Here is a 22,866-nt window from a genome sequence, read left to right on the forward strand (position 1 = left end):
TTTCCAAACAAAAAAGCTGGGTTTTTTTTGGCATTTCCATTGAATTTCCAGTTTCCAGATTTTCCAGAGTAAGAAAATATAGCAAAGTCTTGAATAGGTTCAGTCTTATGTACAGGATGTTATGTGTATTTTTTTTAATTTTGATGATCACAAACTGACCGTCTCAACACTGTTCAGCTAACAGGGAGAAGTGGAGGTTCTGTTCCTTGAACCCCAGCCTTCCGTTTTGTGACAGACACACACGTGCATTTTTGTCCCTGCATCTGTACATCGCCACATTCAGACCCTGTCAACACTTGCTTCCCTCCTTTTCCTGCCAACGGCTCCAGTTAATCGCTAATCAGGGTTAATTAAGGCCTTGGGGTAAGACTGAGACCAGAGTAACAGCTCAATGGCACAGCTGTAATAGCCAATTTAGTTTCCAGCGTGAATGAAACCATTGATTGCTTAGAGCTGAACAAATACATAAGAAGGACTGAGGGTTGAATGGAATTTATACAAGTGAGGGATTCACGGGTGGGGTAGTTTTTTCTTTGCATGAATGCTTTTGCCTTAAGCTTGCCTCCAGTTTTGATTTTATGTTCTGTGGGGGTAAGACTGCTTCTCAAATTTCAGATTTAAAGAAAAAGATGGAACCGCGTAGTGAGTCTTTAAAATTTCTTCTGAAAAGAAATGGGACGGATGTTCGGTCATCACTAATCACTAAAGATTTTTCCGGATTATTCGAGGCCCCTTGTGACAGAAAAGCATTGGGGTTTTATAGATCAGGTGACTTATTTACGGTTCCTTGTGAAGTCAACCTAAAATGGGCAGAAATAATTGATGCAGAGGGAAAATACTGTACTTCAGGATTCAAAAAAGCAATTCTATGGTTTTTTTTTTCTGAATGGAAAACTGAAATGTTTGTGTAAATGGCAGTTTCCAGAAGCAGTGTATGATTTACAGCGAGGCGAGCGTGATTGTAGTGCATGTAAACAGCAGCTTGCCAGAGAAGTGGCCGTGCAGAAGCAGGAGTCGGTTGTGACATGGGAGCCAGGGAGAGAAGCCCAGGAGCTGCTTTTACTACCTTATACAAACCATTGAGCACACAAACAAAACCTCTTTTGCCAAACAGATAACCAGAACAGAAGCAAATGGTTTTGTCACAGCTGAAGAAAAAAAAAATGTTATGCTTGAATTACATAAAATCATGACCTGAAATACAGTTCAGAGTTACAATTTTGGTACGTACTGTAGGTTCAATTATATGAGGATTTAATTGCGTATTTGGAATGCCACTATTCCTTTTACTGTAATAACTGTAAGCTGTTACAGTTTACTGTTACTGTAATAACTGTGGTTTAATTTGAAGTTGCAGTGGGTACTGTATACGCACTAGAAGAGTGAGAGGTCTGAAAACGTACCTTTCGAATTTGCTGCAATTCACTCTTATGGGGTTATCATAGACCTGTACAATAAAGTAAGTTGCATTGATCTATCAGTATTGCTACCTTAGCTTCAGCATTGGCATAAGCAGTGCGAAATATGCAGCGTGATTTCGTGGTAGCAGTGTGGATGGGTACCGAGAGCCGTGGAGTCTTAACTGGTAATAGTGAGTTCAAATCCCAGGTGGAGCAGTGCTGTTATATCTTTGAGCAAGGTACTTTCTCAGATTGTTTCAGTAAAATTCCCAGCTGAATAAATGGATACTGATGTAAGCCTCTTTGGATACAAGTGTCAGCCCAAAAAAAAATAATTGATTAGAACTAAAATCTGTTTCTTAGAATTGTTGACTGTTCATGGTCAGTTGTATAGGTAATTTCTAGCTATTGGCTGTTTATAAAAATGAAATCGTAATAAAAATGCAATCCCTGTTTTGTAAGCAACAACAAACTGCTGTTAAACGGTTCAAAATTAATTCTGCTTTAGTACTTTGTGACTAAATCATAATTTTACTGTTGCTGTGATCTAATCTCGTATGTATAGTAATTTGCATCGTTGGACACAAATTTCTAAAAATCAAACAAAATAGTTCCAGGCATTGGTTTTATTACAGAAGAAATGTCAATATTTATTTAAATGCATTTCAATTGAAAATCATTTTATTTAGATTTTATTTTATGTTTTTTGTTCTTCTTTCTTTTTGCCCTTTAAAGGGATATTAATACATTGTAAAATGTTCAGTTATTTTTATTGGGCTTAGCCTAAATAATTTTGGGATATGTTGCCTTACATATAACATGAACTGCCATTTTCACAGTTTTCCCATTGTGAAAAGAACTCAGTTTCTCAGTACTTTTTAATTAACACAGTTTCATTTGTCAAAATGCAAGTAGATATTCAAAAGCACTAAACAAATAGGTGTTCTGTAATAAAAACTATTTTCCCTGTTGGTAAAGCACAATTCTTGATAAATCAATTTAAAGACTGTAATTTGTTTAAGACAAAACATTGTTCAGTTGTCTTATTCACACCTTTTTAAAATATAAGCCTTCAGAAAGAGTTTCCTGCTTCTAATTTTATTTATTTTTCTCACCACTAAGGCTGAGGTTGTTATGATAGTTTGGAATGGCATCTCATGAAATATCTTAACATAAGGATCCTATTCAGTGTGTTGCTCTGATGTCTGACATTACAATGTAGGCATTCCTTGATGCCTTTGTATAATTATGAAGAGCAAGCTGCACAGTGCAGCTCTGAAAGCAATTAACACGGACAAATCCAAAAATAGAGCATACAGGGAATGGTTAAATGGGAAGGGAGGGTAACATTCACTAAAACTCAGAGGAACTAAAGCTCATGCTTGCAAAATTGATTTTGTACATTTTTCTTTTCTCATAATACCTTTGAAATAATGCAGGCACTGGAATTAATCCATCCATTTGCACTGGGTCCTTTAATTTTTTGTCTCAGCTCTGTAACACAGCTTCTCGTTAACTTTTTAATACCCTTTTACTGGCCCAGATTTTTGGGTTGGAGGGCACTCATTTGCACATAAATAGCCGTTAACTGATAGATTCCCAAAGGTCTCCTGTTGCGTTTAAGTCGCAATGACCTATTTAGCTAGCTTAAATTTGTTTTACTGAATTATTATAATTCCTTCCACAGTACTTATATTTTGTGATTAATGCATTTTTCACGATACAATTAAAGTATAATTACACAGTTCTGCAATTTACTATCATGGTATTATCATCATTAGGGAGAGATGATTTTGCAAATATTAGAAGAATTAGACTCCAGATACGTATCACTTTTAGTATTATTAACTAATTAAGACTGGAGAACCCTTTACATCTTCGAGATAAATCTAAAATGGCAAATCACTGAGAGCAACAAAGGTTTCAAAATAATAGAGGACTAATTTATATGAAACTATTCATTACATGTGTCTTTGTCTCAGACCTACAACAGAGCCTGACACCCCTAACAGAGTTCTACTCTAATAATATCACAGTAGGATCTTGATGTATTTAGTTCTGTTAAAGGGAAATTTTATCTATCCCAGGGTCGTCAGATTCTCGCCAATCAATTATTTCTGGCCCTTGGAGCCACAGGGTACTTTTTGCTTGGAAACAAACACAGAAGGTGGCTATACTTTGTAGTTTTATATAATCTGCAGTAGATAATGGGCATCAGTCAATAGTATCGTTCATTTTAAATTTTTTCTTCATCACATTTAATTTCTCTGATTTATACTCCAAAGCTTTTAAAAGCTTTGCACGTGTATTGAATTTAATACTTCAAAAATGTAATGAGATATTTATAATTATACGAATAGAAAGTAATCAACCCAAAACAGACTTGTTTTCCAACTTCATGGCCTAATGCTCTGTTAAATACAGAGCCTGTTTGTTCCAGCATAGTAGTACTTTTCCCTCCAAAGGTTTTAACCCAGCAAAGCCAAAACTGTCATTTTTGCTTTACTGCCAAGCAATTTTATATTTGTGATCTTAAAAATAATGTGAATGATAATTACAATATTATTTAAGTTTTATTTTGTGACCAGTTCCATTCATACATTTGATCATATTAGAAAGAGTGCTTTGTGTTAATATCAGTGATTTCCAGTGACCATATTGGGACATATTCAGATAAAAGAAATTGCTGCAAAAAAGTTAAATTGGCAGCTTACTGTATCTCACCGTTTGACATCTGTGACCCACTGAGCTCACCAAACTCTGTGTAATCTTTTCAGATGCTTAGATACAACTTTGAATATTTCCCTATTCTCGGGTGTTTTAACTTCATTTTGTTCTGCAGTATTTTTCTGTTTCCTTCTGATGAACACTGGCCATATATGTGGGGTCGTTGTCCTGATGTGTGATGAGGTGCCGCACAATAAGAGTGGAAGCATTTTGTTCTAAATAAGCAAATCGTTTCTATGAGCTTCAACATTTTCTGCTGCTGTGATCATCAGTTTCTTCATGAATAAAGACGCGAGAGACTATTCCAGAGGTGGCCACGCAAGTTCACCCACGACTCAGAATATGACCAGAAGTACAAAGACGAGCCAGACAAGTTGTGGAAAAAAGTTCTATGGCCAGGTGATGACAAAATAGACTTTGACCAAAGTGGTGGGCAGATTAACAAGTGAACGCAAAGGACCTGCAGGTGCTCCAAAGAACACCACTTCACCTTTGAAACATGCTCAGGCGAGGTCTTGAGCTATAGCTGTAAATAAGATGCTGTGAATATTTGTAAAATCTAGGTTTATAACATAAGTTCTTATTTTCTAAGTATCTTTTTTTCCCCCAATAAGATTGACCTTTTGACAGTAGTGACTCAGCTGCCGTACTGATGGTAGTCTAAATGCTTTGATTTTTTTCTTCATAATGTAGATTTATGGAAGTTCTGTTTCTGCAGCTAATATTTATAGCAACATACATTTTTATGTTTACTGTACATGAATTCTGGGGGTAAAGCACTTGAACAAACAGGACAAACAAACAGTTCCTGATTGAAAAATGATTTTGACTCGAATTAAATAAAGACAACTTAGAAACTAATAGCAATAAACATGAAAACGGGATGAATGAGATGAGCATGTCTGGGGCGCTGTATGAATGGCAGGAGGGAGAGGATTTGCTTTGCCTGCTGCGGCCGGTGATGTTTGATCAACCACGGTGTCTTGTAGGTTTTTGACCGCTTCATGTCTTTAACCTTCATCAAATCTTTGCGTGTGGAGATCAGCTCACTGGAAAACTGTGATGGCCAAAGAAATGGGGGCACCTGGAAACGTTATAGCAAAGCTGCCAAAAACAGAAGAATCAGCATGAACTACTGATATACGTTAATCGATCTGTGTTTTCCAAATAATTTCAAAATAATGCCACAGTGTGTTTTGGTGCCGTTTACTACATAACGTGTGTTAGTATGTCAGTAAAGAAATTACATTGTTGTAGGAAGAGGATCACCAATGCTAAATTTTGGTGTAGTTTGTCTTTATGTTGAGGGCTCTTGAGGTGTAAAAAATGAATCATTATGTCGCCTTATTAATGCATAATTAGGCATGATTCAGGTAGAAGGCTGGCTGCATCACCAGTTTGTATTGTCTACTTCTTTTATATGCAGTGGTGCAACAATCTCAAACCGTCTTGTGAATACTTGTCTGTTTTACTGGAGGGAGTACAGGCTTAGGCCTCTGTTTCAGAACAAAATCATAAAGCTGGTGTTGTCCTCACTGACTTCATTTCTGGAACTCAAACACGCTTGGTTTTATTTGACACTTTATTAAATGGTCTGAACTGTCCATTCTGTAAGTGTATGACCATCTCTTCACCTGCACAAAGTCTTGTGCACGAGAACAGTGTGTTCAGATCCTGAAAACTGTTTTCTTTAATATTTTGAGGATTTGGTGTTAAATCTGAAGTCAGTTGCCTTTGGATTTAGTATTCAGTATCAAGTGGTAAACATTGACTTTTCAAAAAGAGGGGTTCAGATGGCTAGTCTTCTTGGGTTTCTTGATGTTTCCCCAATCCCAGTTCAGATGGACTAAGCTGGACAATCACTACATTTACACAGCTGTTTTATTATATGCATTTATTGTATTTCAGTAATTGCTTTCAATCTAAATTGTCTTACTGTATATGAAGATGTAATTCATCCATTAAAACAAATGTCTTTGACAGCTCATTTAATGTTGCAAAGGAATGTGATATAGAAATGAAAATATCCATATGTTACCTGTGTCTATAACAAATCTTCATTCATGCAAGTTTATGGTTTGTGTTTTCTGTTGATATGAATCAGAACGTGAATTCTGTTTGTATAAAGGATATTTTGTATAAACAGGTTCTATGACGTCCCTAAAACTCAGTCTTGGCAAAGAATGTGGTTTTAGTAGTAAAATTAATACACTTCTGTCTATGTATGCTGATATTGTCTGAATTATAACAGCCAGTGTGTGTTGATGTGTATCTATAGCTAGCAGCCTATTTCTGTTGTTTTCCCTGCTTCGGTCTGTAACTACAGTATTTTTATTGTGCAGTAGCCAAGGTCCTTGAAGATGGAAAGAAGGACTGGACTTTATGCAAATAGTTAATTTATGCTAATTGTTCATGTAAATGCTCATTCGCTCTAATGGTGTTGTCTGTGTGTGTGTGTTCTGCTGAGGTGTGGGGGAGGGGCGGTATCGCAGGCATGAGCCGCAGGAAAACTTTGGGGGGTCTGAGACCCTGGGCAGTTGTGGGATTATGGAGCTAGAAATGCATAGGGTCTTGTTCCAGGAAGAATTAAATGATAGGCTTATTAACACTGACCACTGTTCCCACAACCCCCAGTAGGTATGTATAACTGGGACCTCCTGTATGGGGTCTGGGAGTTGCAGGTGCATGGCAGTGCCGTCTATTTTGTTGTTCCCACCTTTCTCTGGTGAAGTTGCTGCCAGAGCTTAAAGTCGTGTCCTGATGGGACCTTATTCCTTAGTACCCATTTGCCAGGATTTCATTACATTAACACACACACACACACAGTCCAGTCTTCTCCCTTGTTGACTAAGATTCTTGATAATGTTTACAGTATGTTGACCACTTCTGCAAATCCTAACTACTTGCTCATTTCAAGTATTGAAATGCAGTAACCTGTAGGCTAACCGGCGATTTTGAGAAATAGGCTTCTGTTTAAACGAGTTGCAAAATCAGACCCTCTTCAAGCGTTTGGAGTATGAATTCTGTCATCAATGTCTCCATGTGAACATTGCTGGTCCTATGAGCACCCTCAAATGACTTCAATAAATGTGTTATTTAATTCAAAATAATGGACTGAGATTCACTCAGCTGAAACATCCACACCTTGACATAGTGTATTGGCCAGGACATTGAATTCCCGTGCTTAGATTGTGCTGTTTGTAGCTGCTCTGACAATGGTCCAAGTCAACTGTTCAAAGACAATTTGAAAAGGGATTGATTTAAAAAAATAGATTCCTGAACTGTAATGGACGATTGAAGGGGGGGTGTAATGGTTGCACAAAACGTTGTGCCTGTACTGGAAATGTATCCTAGTGTATGTTTATAAATATGTGTGCTCTGTATGTACCACATAGGCTGTTTACAAGAATCCAGTTTCCAGTAAAACAAGATTAAATGTAGGATTCAAATGTTGTCTTGTAAAATCTAACCTGATAGGTGTGAAAACCCCATTCCGCTGTAATAACGGTGCTAATGAATTCAGACTGTAATCGATTGTCTCAGCTCAAACTAGATTAGATGCAGCCTCGCTGGAAGGAGCAGAGTGTCTGAAATGCACAAGGAACCCAGCGAGCTGGGGTTACGCTCACCCCTGGCAGCCTCCTCAGTGGTTTGCTTTCATCCTGTGGAATGAAAGGACAGGAGGATCAGCTCAGGCCTAAATAAGATTACAGCTCGTTCAGCAGCTTATCTGGGCTAATGCCAACTAGTGTGGCTTTGCGCTTCCTGAGGGGTTTGCAACCGAGACTGTTTACTGAGCATCATCCGCCAGCGCCGTGCTTGCAGGCTAATCCTCCTCAGTGCTGGAGAGTTAGAGGATTCCAAGTGAGCTGCTGTGACTGACAGAGCAGCCAGCCCCTTGCAGTCTTCAGCCTGCAACCCCGTATTGATCTGTACCCCAGCGAGCCTCCCGTTGTCAATCCCCAAAGCGTGCGGATCTCTGCACGGCAACTACTACTAATAAAACTAATCAGTTGGCAAGAGATGTGCATATTTCACATCTGCTCTTCAGACGCAAAGAAGGGATTTTCTGGTGGTAGAACTTAAGTTGTGATCAGTTGCATATTTGAAGAAACGGTTTAGAAAATGTTTGCTTTTGGTTTTATTTCCATCTTGAAAGCACTGATGTGGTTCCTAAAGTTATTTAAATGGAATAGTGTAGTTTTTATGTTAATGCTGTATACCTTACTGATATCCTGTCTGCAGAAAATCTCATTCTTGTCGTGGATTTTTATTTTGATGCATATGCTCATCTGCGTTCTTGTATAGAAAATCAAACCAACAAAAACAAAGATTTCTGGGTTTAAGTATGTAAAATGTGCAGAAAATACAGGGCAGTAAGTCTGCATTTGCTGTTCTCAAGACTCTCATCTCAGTCATCTGTTGCAAACCACCAATTTTTACAAATCAACAACATGGCCATCATTTCATGGAAGAGTTGGGGCTTAGACAGGTGGGTAAATATCACATTGGGGGCCACTCTCCTTTCCTTGAATGAATTCCACCTACACTGAATAATTTCCTGCTGGTGATGTGAGGCTAAATCATGTTTGTTCTGCCCTGCGTTCATTTGTTTCAGGGATGGGGGGATAGTGTCCCACTATACTGTACTAAACTGTTAATAATAATGAATAATTCCTTACACTCATATAGCACTTTTCTGGACACTCCACTTAATGCAGTGCAATGGCAGCCAAAGATTTCTGCCACATGAAATCTGGAGTTCTGCCCAGTGAAATGGGGGGGCTGGGGGCGTCATTGTCACGTCTCACCTGTCACATTCTGCCCTTTCTCTTGCGTCTGCGCTGGCTGGAACACATCCTGATGAAGTGGTGTTGTATGTCGGAGCAATACTCCACTGTAATTTCTGACATTTAAGAAAAGAATTCTGGAGCAGATCAATGATTCTGTGGCCCACGGTGAATGTGGCATTATTGTGATTCGATCCACAATTGCGTTTTTAATTAGGGGGTGTAGAGTACTCTGGTGCACACATCTATAACAACACCTTAGTTTCAATGCAGAAGTATGCATTTATTACAGAAATTAGTTGTTAATGTTCGCAAATTAGTTTTACAAGGAAATAATAATTCACCGACATTAACGTTCATTCAGGGTGATTTTTTGGGTCATTATCTTCACGGCATCTGAGATTCTGCTTAAACAGCTTCTCCATAGCTGAAACATCAGCACCACAGGATTTAAATACAGTGATACTACTGCTGAGCCACGATTCTTTCAGTTTTGTGAAGATGTCCAACACCAATGCTCGAAAAAAGGTCCATGTAAGGTCTGTTTGTATTCTGTTACTATAAAACGTTAAATGTATTAAATTTGTTGCGCATAAAAACCAGTAATCAGTACAATCAGAAGTGAGTACTTAACTGTATCAGATATTTTCATGACTTTCCGTTTGTGATTTGCACAGTAAATCAAATATAAATATAAGCAAAGACATCCTTTCAGGAACATGAGATTTTTTTTTTTGTATAGGAAAAAATAATGTAAAATGTTATTTGCCCAAATAACAACTGCCTAGCAAAAACAAGAACGAGTTACTGCATCATATATTATTGTCTTTCAAACAACTAAGAAACAGCATTACCGCTTATAGAATGTGCAAATGCAATAATCCTGCCTGTGCATTAATGAAGATTCTCAATTGCGTTGACCAGAAGATAAATGGAAATGGGAATGATAGCGCTTTCATACAGATTGTTTTTAATAAGCGTGTTATTTAGTTTATCAGTCTGATGCTGTAATACCTCCCAACCTGCTCTCCTAGACAAATTTGTTAATGTCTTTTTTCTCACTGAGAACATTGATTCCCTGCAGACATATCTCTATTAAACCTCTAGAAACTCACAACTTCCAAATTAGATTAAGTAGCAGAAATGGAACTAGTGGAATCAAAGAAAATTGAGTGAGTTATTGAATTCATGCCACAACGTCTCAGGATAAGATATCTGGATATCTAGTGAAGCTACAGTACGGTCTTACTTAACAGTGTTTTTCCTCTGCTAGATTGGATAGGTACTTTCTTGCTCTAAAAAACTCATGTTTCTCTCCAGCTTTGAATTATATGCAACAGATAATTCCTTTTAATAATGCAATTAATCACAGCTATGGCCGACGAACAAGGAGTGTGTTTGCTTATGTATTGTATTAGCTTATTTATAGAAAAGACTGATGATCTCTGTGGACCTCCCATCTGAGCATAATAAAAGCGCTACTTCGAAGTACACCTTATGCTGGGTCCCTGTGAATTTGCCATATCATAGTGTTGTCAGGAAGAAGTACAGTCCCAAATTTGATGCAGTCACAATTACCGGCAATACAAGTCTCCTAAAAAGTGTCAAAAAATGACAAGCTCAACATATTTAGGAGGAGACATGTGCATTTGCTTCATCTTTCCAGTGCTGGCACAAGGTTTGAAAGTGGTGAGCTGAATTCATTGACTGTTTGGCAATAGCAAGGTCCGAGGGCACTAGAGAAATGAAATGGTTGATTCCAAATATACAGCTGTTTTTTGAAAGAAGCCAGGGTACCAACTTAAAAACATGGCTAGGTTGCTTTTTCCAGACTCCCACAGCCCTTTGTGTAACAGTGCCTGCTGTTCTCATCCCATTAGTTTTCATTTGAAAGTACGGCTATGTATTCATTAATTTGGAAGGGGGTTTGAAGTACTACAGTCACATAGTTATAAATAATTAAACCAATTAGTTCATAAATAGTTTCAGTCTCCTGTCATTGTATATGTATGACTCTCTGTACTGTATGTTCTGTCCTGGAAAAACCATGAACCTCTAAGTAATTCAAACACAAATGTTTGACCTGTTAGAAGGGTCAAATGTCATATGCACATTTTCATAGAGTAAATACTGCATAGGTTGCTCTGTGTATGTGTGTATATATATATTCATCACTTATCTGCACTCTGCAAAGAGTCTTAATTTTTATTTGTGATTTTTAGGAAGATTCTCTGTCTTGAGAAGTCATGTCATGAGAAGTAGTTTTCTTATAGCAGAAGAGAGTTCCTGTTTGTGGCCCACTTTTTGGACATTTTTCATTTAACCAGAAGGCCTTGTTAATGGCTACAAAATCCTGTGAACCATTATCTTTATTTGGTTATTTAGTGGGATGTTATTCCTATAGTCTACTATTTATCTGTCATTGCCCACAGGCCAAAAACATTCTACTCTACATGTACTGTACATTGCAACATAGGTAAATAAATGTATGTTAAGCATATTTGAAAATTGATTAGCTCATAGGCTCAAGGCATGCTTTGTAATGCAGACATAATTGGAACAATATACAGAGATTAGACAAGCTCCCTCTCAGGACAAAGATTTGTTCCAACTGGCCAAATGTATTCAGAGAAACCATAATCTGATATTTCTTTGCCCTCAACAATTTAGGAATGAGGTGACGTTGTGCAAGTTTCAGATCTGTTCATTCATTGGTTTTAAAGATTTTTTGTGGAAAATTGAGCAACACTCCGCAGTTCTCACATAGGGAAGTCACACGGTGTGACCTCATTATATGATCAATAATATGCCCTTTCCACAATCACTGCAGATCCATATCCAGATCACACACATTTTCATGAATCTAGCACAAGATATACCACTGAGAGGTAATTTGAAATGTATGCATTGTATTCAGATCTTCAAATTGATTGGCTCATTACAACTGTTTTTTTTAAGTTAGCAGCTTGCCATGATCAGTCTTGTCAAATATTACTGATACTACTTTTTTTTTTGTTTTATGCAGTGAAGGCATTCAGGTAGTTTTCACCAAATCCAAGATGGCGGCCAAACCATGTGACCAATCACCTTGTCAGGAACATAATTTTACTATAGACACAACTTGCTAAGATTAAGACCTCTGCATTGATTTTGACACACAACACATTTTTGAGCACATTGTCAGGAATCCATTATCGCTGGTCTGTTACTGTTGGTGTAGTTTTTGCTGTAACACAACTTCCAGCAGGCCTTTACAGTTTTCTAAAGGCTTTCATCTGCTGTCGTCTAGGGGTTTGGAAGTCTTAGGCATTTGAAAATTACATGGCGGTTTAGTGAAAAACCTTCATTAGCCTAGCCCTGTGATTGTTTGAGTGATGTTTGGGGATCGAGGGCACAGCTCTCTCACCTGTACATATTCTTAGCCTTCTGTGACTACGGCTTCTCTGCTGTCCATGCTCCTTTGAGAGTTTCTGCCACGGTTCACCTCCTGTCCTGGTGATTGTGGTGGCGGAGCTCAAGTCAGCTAGCTGCTTCTGGGCAGAGCTGGTTGAACTCCCCCCCAAGCTGCTGAGTGTGCAGCCCCAGTGGGCTTGACAGCATCAGCAGTACAGTACCTCAGCCCCAGCCGACTCGGTCACAAACAAGGATTATTATCCCTTCCCCCAGCATGTTTAGTGAACGTAATGAACACAGGAGTTGTTTTAATTTATGTGTTGGGTGAATTAAACAATGGCAGTGATTCATTTCTTATGTTGTTTTAAATTTTTCTTTCTGCTTTATTTAAACCTATTTTATGGACACCAAGGGGTGATAAATATCCTGGTTGCTATACTTTTTTTTTTATTCAGGCAGTTACATTTATAAAAAAAAATACAGCTAATAAAAAGTATATTGTTGTACTGGGAAATTTTATTTCTCTCTAGTTCCAGTTCCTTTCTTTTTCCCAAAACATCTCGTCTTGCTTCAAGATGGTGGTAATAGAAAAAAAAGGTGCCTGTGTACATTTCCTCCATAGACTGCCCTTTCCATCTCTTTCAGGTATGGGATGTGACACCTGATAGTGCATTGGCTACACCTCAGCATTGGGAATGAGTTGTATTTCTGTGTTTTCATTGCTTTTATGTCTGTAGGAAGCACAGGTGCTTTTAAATCCTGGGTCAAGAGCTGCTCTTGGCATTCTTGCAGATTTCTGATTTCAATTTCTTGAAAAACATTAAGTATTTCAGATTTTGGCATCTTATTTCAGATGGGCTAATTTTGGCAGGCATCTCATTTTTACTGTCATATACAGATTAAGATTTCTGTTTGACCATTCAGGTATTTGTCCTGGCATATATATGCCATGCACCTCAGGAGTTTTAGCTAGCCAAGAGGGAGTTGAATAAAAGCCCTGATTTATGAAAATAGCAAATTCAATAAAACACTCCCAAGTCTCCCGCAGTTGTTTTTTTATTAGTGTTTTATCCATAGTTGTATGTTAATGGCCGCATTCATCTCTTAAAGAATGGATTGGCTAGCATAGTCAGATCACATGTTGGAGAGACCCTTATGTCAGGAGCACTGGGCATGTACTGTAGATAACTGGTGTAGACTCAGGATTCCCATGCCAGATATTGGCCATGCTCTGCTGATGCAGCAAGGTACAGAAATGCTGTGACTAACGTGTCACTTGTAGAAATAATTGGTTTTGAGAGCTGCTGTTTACATTCACACTGTGTGGCTTCCAGCCTTGCTCTTACTTTTTTTCTGTCCAGGGATAAGGGATCAAGACCACGTAACATCATAAACAGCAGGGTAGGCAACATAAACAGGAGGCTCAGAATCCAATTTCGGGGATTAACACCTCTCTGATGGCCTCCCCACTTTTCCCCGGCTTGCATTTCAGACTCTCTTCTATATGTGCATTGCTTATATCCTACAAACAATGATTTTTTTATGATTTGGGAATTTATCAGTAAAATCATTGTATCATGCTGAAAAAAAAAGTCTTAAATACAATGATTAAATAGATCAGACAAAAATGTGCATACCAATGTTGACAAAAAGTATATAATTTTTTGTGGGATTGTGAATTCCCTGGCTACTTTTACTGAAAGGGATTGTTAAACTCTGATTGTTTTGATGTGCTACATTAACTGGCTTTAGTAGTGTGTCCAGGGCTACTAGTGCTTTAGTTTGAATTGTTGTGTTTGCTGTAGATAGGTTTGAATTGTTGTTCTACACAATACGCAAATGAGACTGGGGGATTACTGTGGGTAGTCAGGGCTCATCTGCACTGGTTCTTGTTGGCAAGCACAATAAATATTTGTAGACTGCTGGATTTTCCCTATTTATTTTATACATACACATACGTCCATAAATACATGTCCAGAGGGAGTCCTTGTCAGCCACATGTCTTAAAAAGGAGGATTTAAACCTGACTTACTAGCCTTGCTGCTATTTCCAGCAAGCCCCTGTGAGGTGCACATACCACAAATCCCAGCAAGATCAGCGTAAAGCCAAGTTAACAAGACTAGACTGAGAAACAATTATGAAAATGCATATATATGAATCATTAGATTATGAGCTCAGATAAGACATTCAAGCAGTTGCTCTGCCTTCCATAAAACTGTTCTTATGCATCGTTATCCAGTTTTACACATTCATATCAGGCTTTGTTTCTCATATGTCAATTTTCCATATTGGTGGCTTGCAACACTGTGTCAGCTTAGCTAACTCGTTACTGATTTGCAAATGAAAATTCTATTGAAAATGCCCTTTCTAATGCTCTACAAAAGCCTAGACTTGTGCGATTAGCTGTTTCCATTGCTACTAAATAATTACAGATTTGCTTTTCCAAATTATTCCCACATTTGTGTGCATCCTACAACGGACTGGCGTCCCATCCAGGATGTGTAGTCCTGCTTTGACCCTTGTGTTTCTGGGACAGGTTCTGGGTCATCTTACCAGGATTGCGTGGATTTTTTAACAATGTATGGAGATATGAATGAAAACTGCAGTTTGACAGAGTTAAAAGCTACACAGTGCACTTTATATGAGCTACCAAGGGATACATTGTGTTAGATCTTGCTCTGGATAACTAAGAACTGGTGACTTGGAACCAGAAAATTCAATACAGGGCAGCCCTGGTGATGGAACACTGATTTGTTTACATACACTATTATATGAAGCAGGGAATCTGCTTTGGGCACTGAAAACCAGAAAATCAATCCACTCTGATGAATGAATTCAGGCATATACAGTCTGGCAGCTTCTGCTTAGCACGAGTCCTCGTGTTTCTTAGAAACCTGGAAATCGGCTAAATGCCTTGCAACAATAAGCACCTTCCTCATCAAATAAAAATGTTCATGATTGCTTCTCAAGGAAAAAGGTGAACCTCTATCAAGCACACCCCCTAGTTAGGGAGCCTTTTTATTGATTTGTTTGTTTGCTTGTTTTGTATAGTCAAATGCTTTGTTGAATTGTATTTAGTATAGATAGGTTTCTCAAGCTGTGGAAGTAGCAGTACACACATGCCATATAAGAAATGCTGACAGGAAAATGACAGAAAAGCTTATTCAGCTGCATTTTACATGCCAAAACTTTCATCCTTTTTTTCTTTGTTTCTCCTATAGGAGTGTTTACAAGCGCTCAGCCCAGTCACTTCAGCAGAGCCACACGGCTGCAGTCCAGAATGCTCCTACTCCATTTGTGGCTAAAGAGCGCCACCTAGCCATTGCCAGTGCACTGTGGGGGAATTTTTTTCACTTTCTAAAGAGCCTGAGGCTGTCACAGACACCTCCTCCCCAGCTTGCTGATACTGCTGCAGGTCAGTTTAAGACACTCGGGGGGAAAAAAAGCACAGCCTTGCCTTTCACAAAGCAGCCCGCACCAAGGACACAAGAGAGCTGTTTGCATGACAACAGCTCTCAACAACATGTGTCAACATTTATTATGTTTCTTTCCGATTTTTCTTTCCGAAGTGCCATTTGATATTCACCTTTTTAAAATGGAATTGAAGCTCATTTAATCTTAGTACGTCATATTTCTAACGACTGGGATTGACCATAAAAACCTTACCATGAGTTTTTCAATTATCATTTTGATTTATTTGAGGAGACAAAAACTAATCATTCCTTCAGTTCTGCAGCTCAATACCTATATCCCTATTAAACTATCACTAAGGAAGTAATAATTCCAGGACTGTAGTTACGCACTTCCACAAACCAAGTTTAAAACCAGGAACTAAATTCAAGTTAATTCTTATGTTTTTGAGACATTTATTTTTGAAAATATTCTGGTTTTATAATAAGTAATGAAGGTATACATGTTAACAATGGCTGCTTTCAAAACTTTTTAGAAACTTAAAATCTCAAAAGGTATTTGACGTACAGTATGTAGAATAAATCACAGATAATTATCCTGCTTATTCATACAGTTATCAGCTGACTTGGGTGGGTTCTAACATGGGAGGTATTTTGCATGTTTACCTCCACATGCAGAACTGACAGCTGTCGCTCCTGTCTCAGGTTTCTCGCTGTTGGCGATGGACTTGCCCAGCTCTGCTCCCTCAGAGCTCCAGCCCCAGCCAGTCCTGGCCATGATGCAAAACTTCGGATGGGATGAGATGTTAAACACGCAGCTCGTCACCAGATACCTCAGCCATCTCATTCAAAACAGGTTTGTCTTTAAAATGTTTATTATGATCCTATTCTAGAGCTATATACTGTATGTAAAGTATAGGGATATAGTGATCTAAGTCTTAGTCAAAACCACTGTTAAGACCGCATCTTAATAAAGAATCTTTCACAGGACAAATCATTTGCTGTCATGCTGGCTTGAAATACTGTCCTTTGCCCAAGCAACATTCCAAAACTGACCTGCAGAAAAGCTGCTGTCTTACTCTTCTGGCATCTTGACTTTTGTCTGAAGAAATGTAGCCCTTAACTTGTCCCCTGCTGATTACATACATTCAAATGGCTAGTGCAATTTATATTTGTTGGAAAAAATATTTCCAGATTTAAAATGTTTTATGTTGCCAGGTATCACTTAAAATGAACAAAAACCTATTAAAATGTGTTAATTGCCAAACAAGATTGCATGTCTTTTCAAAAGTTTTTTTCCAAGGTTCAAAACCAGCACTAACAACAAACCGTGTTATGACAATTTGAATTAAATCACGCCTCTGCCTAATTTACACATTCTCCCTGTGCAGTAAATGTGTCTACTAAATGACACAAAAAGCCAAATACGTTTTGGAGCTTCACGTTACATCACATGGGTCTACCATCTAATAACGTACAATGGCAATATGATTTCAAAACTGTAGCGCTTATACAGTAGCAACACAAGTAAATACCAATCCTCCCAAATAACATTTAATTTAATTATTTAGAAAGTTATTTTTATTCCAGTAGTTATATTTTAGAATGTGGAAATTGATTAGGGTCTCCGTTTGAGCTGCTTCTTGTGAAGTTAGGCAGGCTGTCGTCAACGATATGTTAAGTATTTGAAAAATTCCACTCTGTCCAGATTTGATATTTTCTTTTAAATTGATCTTCCCCCAAAATGTACATGTATATTAGACTAGATTGTTGCCAGTGAATTTCCCATCTTTATAGATTCTGAACAAAGTAGGTGTATACCAGTATATATGGCTGAAGTCTTATATATACGGGGAAAATATATTAGAGAGAGAGATAAGAGAGATCATTTTATTAGCCATATACAGTTTCTTGCATTAGGAATTTCTCTTTTTGCATACCCCAGCCTTCTCTCCATGACACATATAGGCACACAAACGGGGAGAGAGAAGCTTGGGGTCAGAGCACGGGGTCCGCCATTTTATACGGCGCCCCTGGAGCACCTGGGGTTAAGGGCCTTGCTCAGGGGCCCAACGGAGTAGGATTCCTCTCCCAGCCGCGTGATTTGAACCGGCAACCTTCCAGCCATATGCACAGATCCTTAGCCACAGTGGCACCACTCCGTCCTGTTACATAAGGAACCTATAATCATTTTCTGAACACAATATAAAGATAAATGTAGCTGTGTTCTCAGTAACATCATCAAAGTTTTTTTTTAAAGTATTTGAAAATAGTAAAACAGCTAGTTGCACAGTGCGTGGATTTTGTGTCAAGGCGTCACTGGTCAAAATTTTAGCACAGTTAATACACCAATATTAAATGGGCATCACATCACTGAGCACCAAGCAGCTATGTTTTACACATAAAGATAGTTACAATAATGTACAAGTACAAAAACTACAAGTAAACTGATTTCCCAATCATGGCGTAAAACAAACAGGCAAGACCAGAGGAAAAACTCTGAAGCAGATATCATTATTTAAAGCACTAAAATGTTAAAATAAATTAGTTTGTAAAGATCCCAGGGCAAAATAAATAATTTAATGGGCACCATTGATTCTGTTATCATTGAATTCATCTGCAAAAGAGACTGGATTCCAACATCTCATTGAACGTCTAGAGCATCGCTGCCAAGAATTATTTCTCTTTTTCTGCTGCAGTACTGCCACAAATGTGCAGTACCTGTCCCTTTCAAGGTGGAATGCTTCTATTACCAAATGGGCAATGCCTCTATCTTCTTCTGAGCGTGTGTTTGCTTTTCATCACTTTTCTGGTGACATCAGGCATGACAAGATGGAGAGTCTGATGTTGTGTTCACATGAATAACCTTGTTGGCTTGGGTGGACTGTTACCCTTCTTCAGAGACAACCCCATAGGCTCAGAGCTCCTTCCCAGATATATCCCACCATTGATCCATCACTGCACCAGGCTTTTTCTATAGTTGTAGAATATACATCATAATTGATGTTATAGTTGCATCTTCTTCCACCTGCAACTCCAGTTCAGCCTTGCCACCACTTTCCTCCCCCTCCCATTGTCAGCCTTAGACTCCAGGCGATGACTGTTGTCAAGGTCAGTAGTGCTTTGAACTCAGGTAGTAGCTCAAGTACTGCATCTGTCACTGGCTCCTCCAGTTGTTCCTGTTAGGGGACTGGTTTTCTTCCATCCATCTGAAGAACATGACTTCCATGTCCCCATTGTACAGAGCACCACAAGAGTTTTGCATTTGACATGGACTCTTGAATTCTGTGCCATTTTTTTTGGTTGTCACTAACGTCCCAGACTTTGTCAAAGTGTATGGTGCAGTCCTTGCTATGTTCTTCATGTTCAGCATCTGAGCCTTGGGAGCCAAGCTATGTGGTCATTTGTCTGGCACTTGTATCCTCTTTACACCTCTAGATTTTATACTACTGAGTCTTTTTATTCACCAGACTCAAGAGTCTGACTTTCCAGAGTCACTGGACAAACATTGGACCCTACAGGCAGTCCTGTTTGTCTTTACACCTGGCACAGCCCCGCAAGATAAGTGGTATCATTGGCTGTCATTCATGACGTAGGTTTTGCCACTTGTCTTTTGCATATTCAAATGCTGCAATTATGAGTCCGTAGCTGAACTAAACATCCTGTATTGCACAGGTGTAGTCTGATTGAAGTCTCGTACTCATGCCAGAAATTCCTTACCGTTCTCCACAGATGCTATGTCCTGGTCCTAGTGGACCCCTGAACAAAACTTGTGCTCTAGGTACAGACTCGCGCTTTGTTATTGCATACAGTCCATCTCGTCATCATTCAGCCCCTAACCGCTATTCTGACTGAATGGGGCCCAAATGAAAACGAAGGGTGCCACCCGAGGGTAATGGAAATGGTTTTGGACGTCTACATAGGGTACCTTTTGAGGAGTAAACCCACTATGTGAAGCGATTCTCCCTTTAAAGACAGAGTCCCTTTGGAATTAGTGCCCTGCCGCAATGCAAGTAGAGACTGCTCCTCTAGATTGCAGAGTTATAGTGGTATTCTGATTTTATTCCAAACCTTTTTTTTTCCCGGATGGAATGGAAAAGCTGTGTCTCCACGGTATCAGCTTGCCGTGACAGGGTGGATGGGAGTTCGATCCAACATCTGGCCCTTCAGATTTTGCGTGCTTCATTGAGATTCTGGCCCTGCACATACTGTATACTATATATTTTGTTCTTGGGATCTGCATGATAATTTTTAGCCATATTATAAAGTTCTATTTGTGAATTTGTGACTTACTATACGAATGAAGGCTGTTTTCCTTTGGGTGATTAGCTTGGCTCTTTGGATGGTGATCTGTTGCCCATTGAAAATAATGTTAAGAGTAGCTCAGAACAAATCACATTTGAGGATATGATTTGCGCTGTGTGCACATGAAAAGCTGTACAGTGTTAGCCTTTAAAACTTATTTTCTAACTTTTCTTACTTATTTCCCTTATCAGTTGACCTTTAGAAAAGTGAGTAATAACGTCTTTCCATTTGGTACAGTCCTACCAATTTCTTCTTAGAATTCTATGTTGACACAAATTTCAAAGTTCCTCCTGTCTGTCTCCAGCGCATTGGTAGAATCTGGCTGTGGGTCTGGGACCAGTTCTTTCCAGGCCCTCTCTATTCGCTCCTGGTTCCGCTGTGTCCTCCAGCTCTATGTCAACAGGACAGCTTCTGGTTCTGATAGTGCTGATACCAGTCGCGCTGGTAAGAAACACATCTCTTTTTATGTTGATTTCAGCTCTCTAGGCAATATAAAGAAAAGGTGATTCTTTGAAGAAGCTTTTAAATAAACTTTAAATCTAGTCATTTATGTTTGTTGAATTGTTTAAACTAATGTTGAATTCTTTGTTTAGTGTAGTTTTTAAAATTCTGTTTTAGGAGAGATGTGCAGTATATTTTGTAGTGATTTCAAATTAATGCTTCCTTACCAAATACCTTGGGCATGTGAATATTATTCCTGCTGATACCTACAGCTATTCTTCTTTAGCATTTGAAAGTATATCAAATGTTTTATCTTTACAAATGAGCTTTTGAAAATTTGCACGATAGCAGTGATGACAATAATTATAATGACCAGCCCACCATCTTGCTCCTCTGCTTGTGTGTAGTTTTATTGTAATGATGGTTCTGGTTTCTTGTTTTCTTTTACAGGGAAGGGAAATAGTGGTCAGCTCTCAGAGCTTACTAGACTGATATTTAAATTGCCTGAAATGGAATCGCTACTCCAGAGAGCACAAATAGAGCAGCCGGCTATCAAGCTGGAGCCCAGACCTGCTCTCTCCCTTTTTATTAAGGTATCCCATAAAGAGGGTGTGATGAGACATTGAAACTGTTTCCTGTGTTCCTTTCAGCAAACTAAACAAACTGCTCTTGGAATTTTAGAAGAGTACCGCTTGGAAGTAAATGTATCTCATTAATGTTTTACTTGTTATTGTTGTGTTAATCTCAGGAAGTGTATTAGAAATGCTATAAAAATGATTACACTGTCTTGTAGAGAAATTATTAATGCTGTTTTCAGTGGCTTGCAGAAAATGTGGAAGTGTGCTTTTTGTATAGGCTTCATACAAACTCTTACCAGCAGATTTTATTTGGAATATGGACTGGAATGTTGAAGATTAAATAATTTTCTTAAACAACATCATATCACTTTCAATAACCACTTATCTAGTTCAGGATCATGGTGGATCAGAGCCTGTGCCAGGAAGCACTGGGCACAAGACTGGATTCACCCTGGAAGGGATGCCAGTCCAAAGCAGGGCAACCACAGACACAAACACTCACATCCTAATATCAGGGCCAGTTTACTCAGGAGCCAATTAACCTACCAGTATGTCTAAGGACTGTGGGAGGAAACCCATGCAAACACAGTCAGGACATACCGACACAGGAACTGCACCACCATTCTGCCTCAGTTTTCTAAGACAACAGTTGGGATATTATACATTCTACTTCCAGAAATCCTGTTCATCAAAGGAGCCACTTAGACGATCTTCACAGTGTGAATCTGACCTCTTGCAGACAGGGGCCCAGTGTTGGTACCTTTTATGTATGTACCTTGAATGTATAGATCTAGGGACATTTTGCAAACTAGTCCCTTCTTTTTCGACCATTCTTCTAAATTCAAAACTTAGTACTCTTTCTTGATGATAGCTCTAATCTGGACCTCCTGCTGCAACAGAAAGTGGGGGAAAGGACTTTTACAGAAATTACTGCTCTACTTTGAAAGTAGTACTTTTTACTTTCTGAAGAGTAGTATTACTGAAAAGGGCAAATTAAATGAAATATAAACCCTTGTGTTGAAAATGTTTCCTGTTACTTTAAACATTTAGCGTTTTTAATATGCCATAGCCGTTATCACTCTGGTTTGACAGGCTGTTGGAAGAGCCTTCGCTGGATTGCAGACATTAGCAGAGAAGTCATCCATGGTTTCGAAGGTCTTGGAGTATGTGGGGGATGTTATGAAGTACATTAAACCCTACTTGATTAATAAGGGACCTCAAGAAGGACTCCATTTGGCTTACTGGGCAGTAGGTATGTATCTAGTTAACAATTTCTATTAATTAAATACTTTACTCCCATGGCTGTCTTTGCCTCTTTGTTTTGAAAATGTGATTGACGAAGGTGCCCAAATTAATCTGTAACTAAAACCCTACCTGTTTCGACTCAGTCTGTCATGTATTTAATGCTTAAGCCTTTTTCCTTCAATAAAGGATTAAGAGATTCTAAATTCATGACATGGTGGCTGTCATTTCTGCAATTACAGAGCAGTACAATGATCATTTAATATTAGGCAGTCTGCCTAATGTCACTTCATTACTCATGAAAAACAGTACGCGCATCTGAGTATGACAGCAGTATGCGAGTCGCATTATTTAGTTTTAACAGCATAATTGTTAATTTGCATTGACCAGTGTGAGTGAACTTCAGTAGAAATGGATTTTATTTAATTTATTTTAGAGAAAAAAATAAAAGCCTTTTCATACAGATAATTGTTGTAGTCGAATCCAATTGATTTGGGATTGAATTAGAACTTGAGTTGAATTTATAAATTGTCCCACAAGTAGTAAACTTTGCCTTGTTGGTATTTTTGTGTGACTTCAA

General features: G+C 38.5%; 1 protein-coding gene across 4 annotated transcripts in view; it reads left to right on the forward strand.

Annotated features, from left to right (window-relative positions):
• Positions 1 to 22,866, forward strand: part of mms22l (MMS22-like, DNA repair protein) — a 62,863-nt gene that overhangs the window by 34,516 nt on the left and 5,481 nt on the right. For all 4 annotated transcript variants that reach the window (XM_015355475.2, XM_015355496.2, XM_015355489.2 and 1 more), the window contains exons 15-19: positions 15,532 to 15,725; positions 16,426 to 16,576; positions 20,330 to 20,469; positions 20,917 to 21,059; positions 22,137 to 22,296. In XM_015355475.2, coding sequence (XP_015210961.2) covers positions 15,532 to 15,725; positions 16,426 to 16,576; positions 20,330 to 20,469; positions 20,917 to 21,059; positions 22,137 to 22,296 — 788 coding nt within the window. The remainder of the gene's footprint in view (positions 1 to 15,531; positions 15,726 to 16,425; positions 16,577 to 20,329; positions 20,470 to 20,916; positions 21,060 to 22,136; positions 22,297 to 22,866) is intronic.

This window comes from Lepisosteus oculatus, chromosome 2 (genome assembly GCF_040954835.1).
Source record: "Lepisosteus oculatus isolate fLepOcu1 chromosome 2, fLepOcu1.hap2, whole genome shotgun sequence".
In the NCBI taxonomy this organism is placed as follows: Eukaryota; Metazoa; Chordata; class Actinopteri; order Semionotiformes; family Lepisosteidae; genus Lepisosteus; species Lepisosteus oculatus.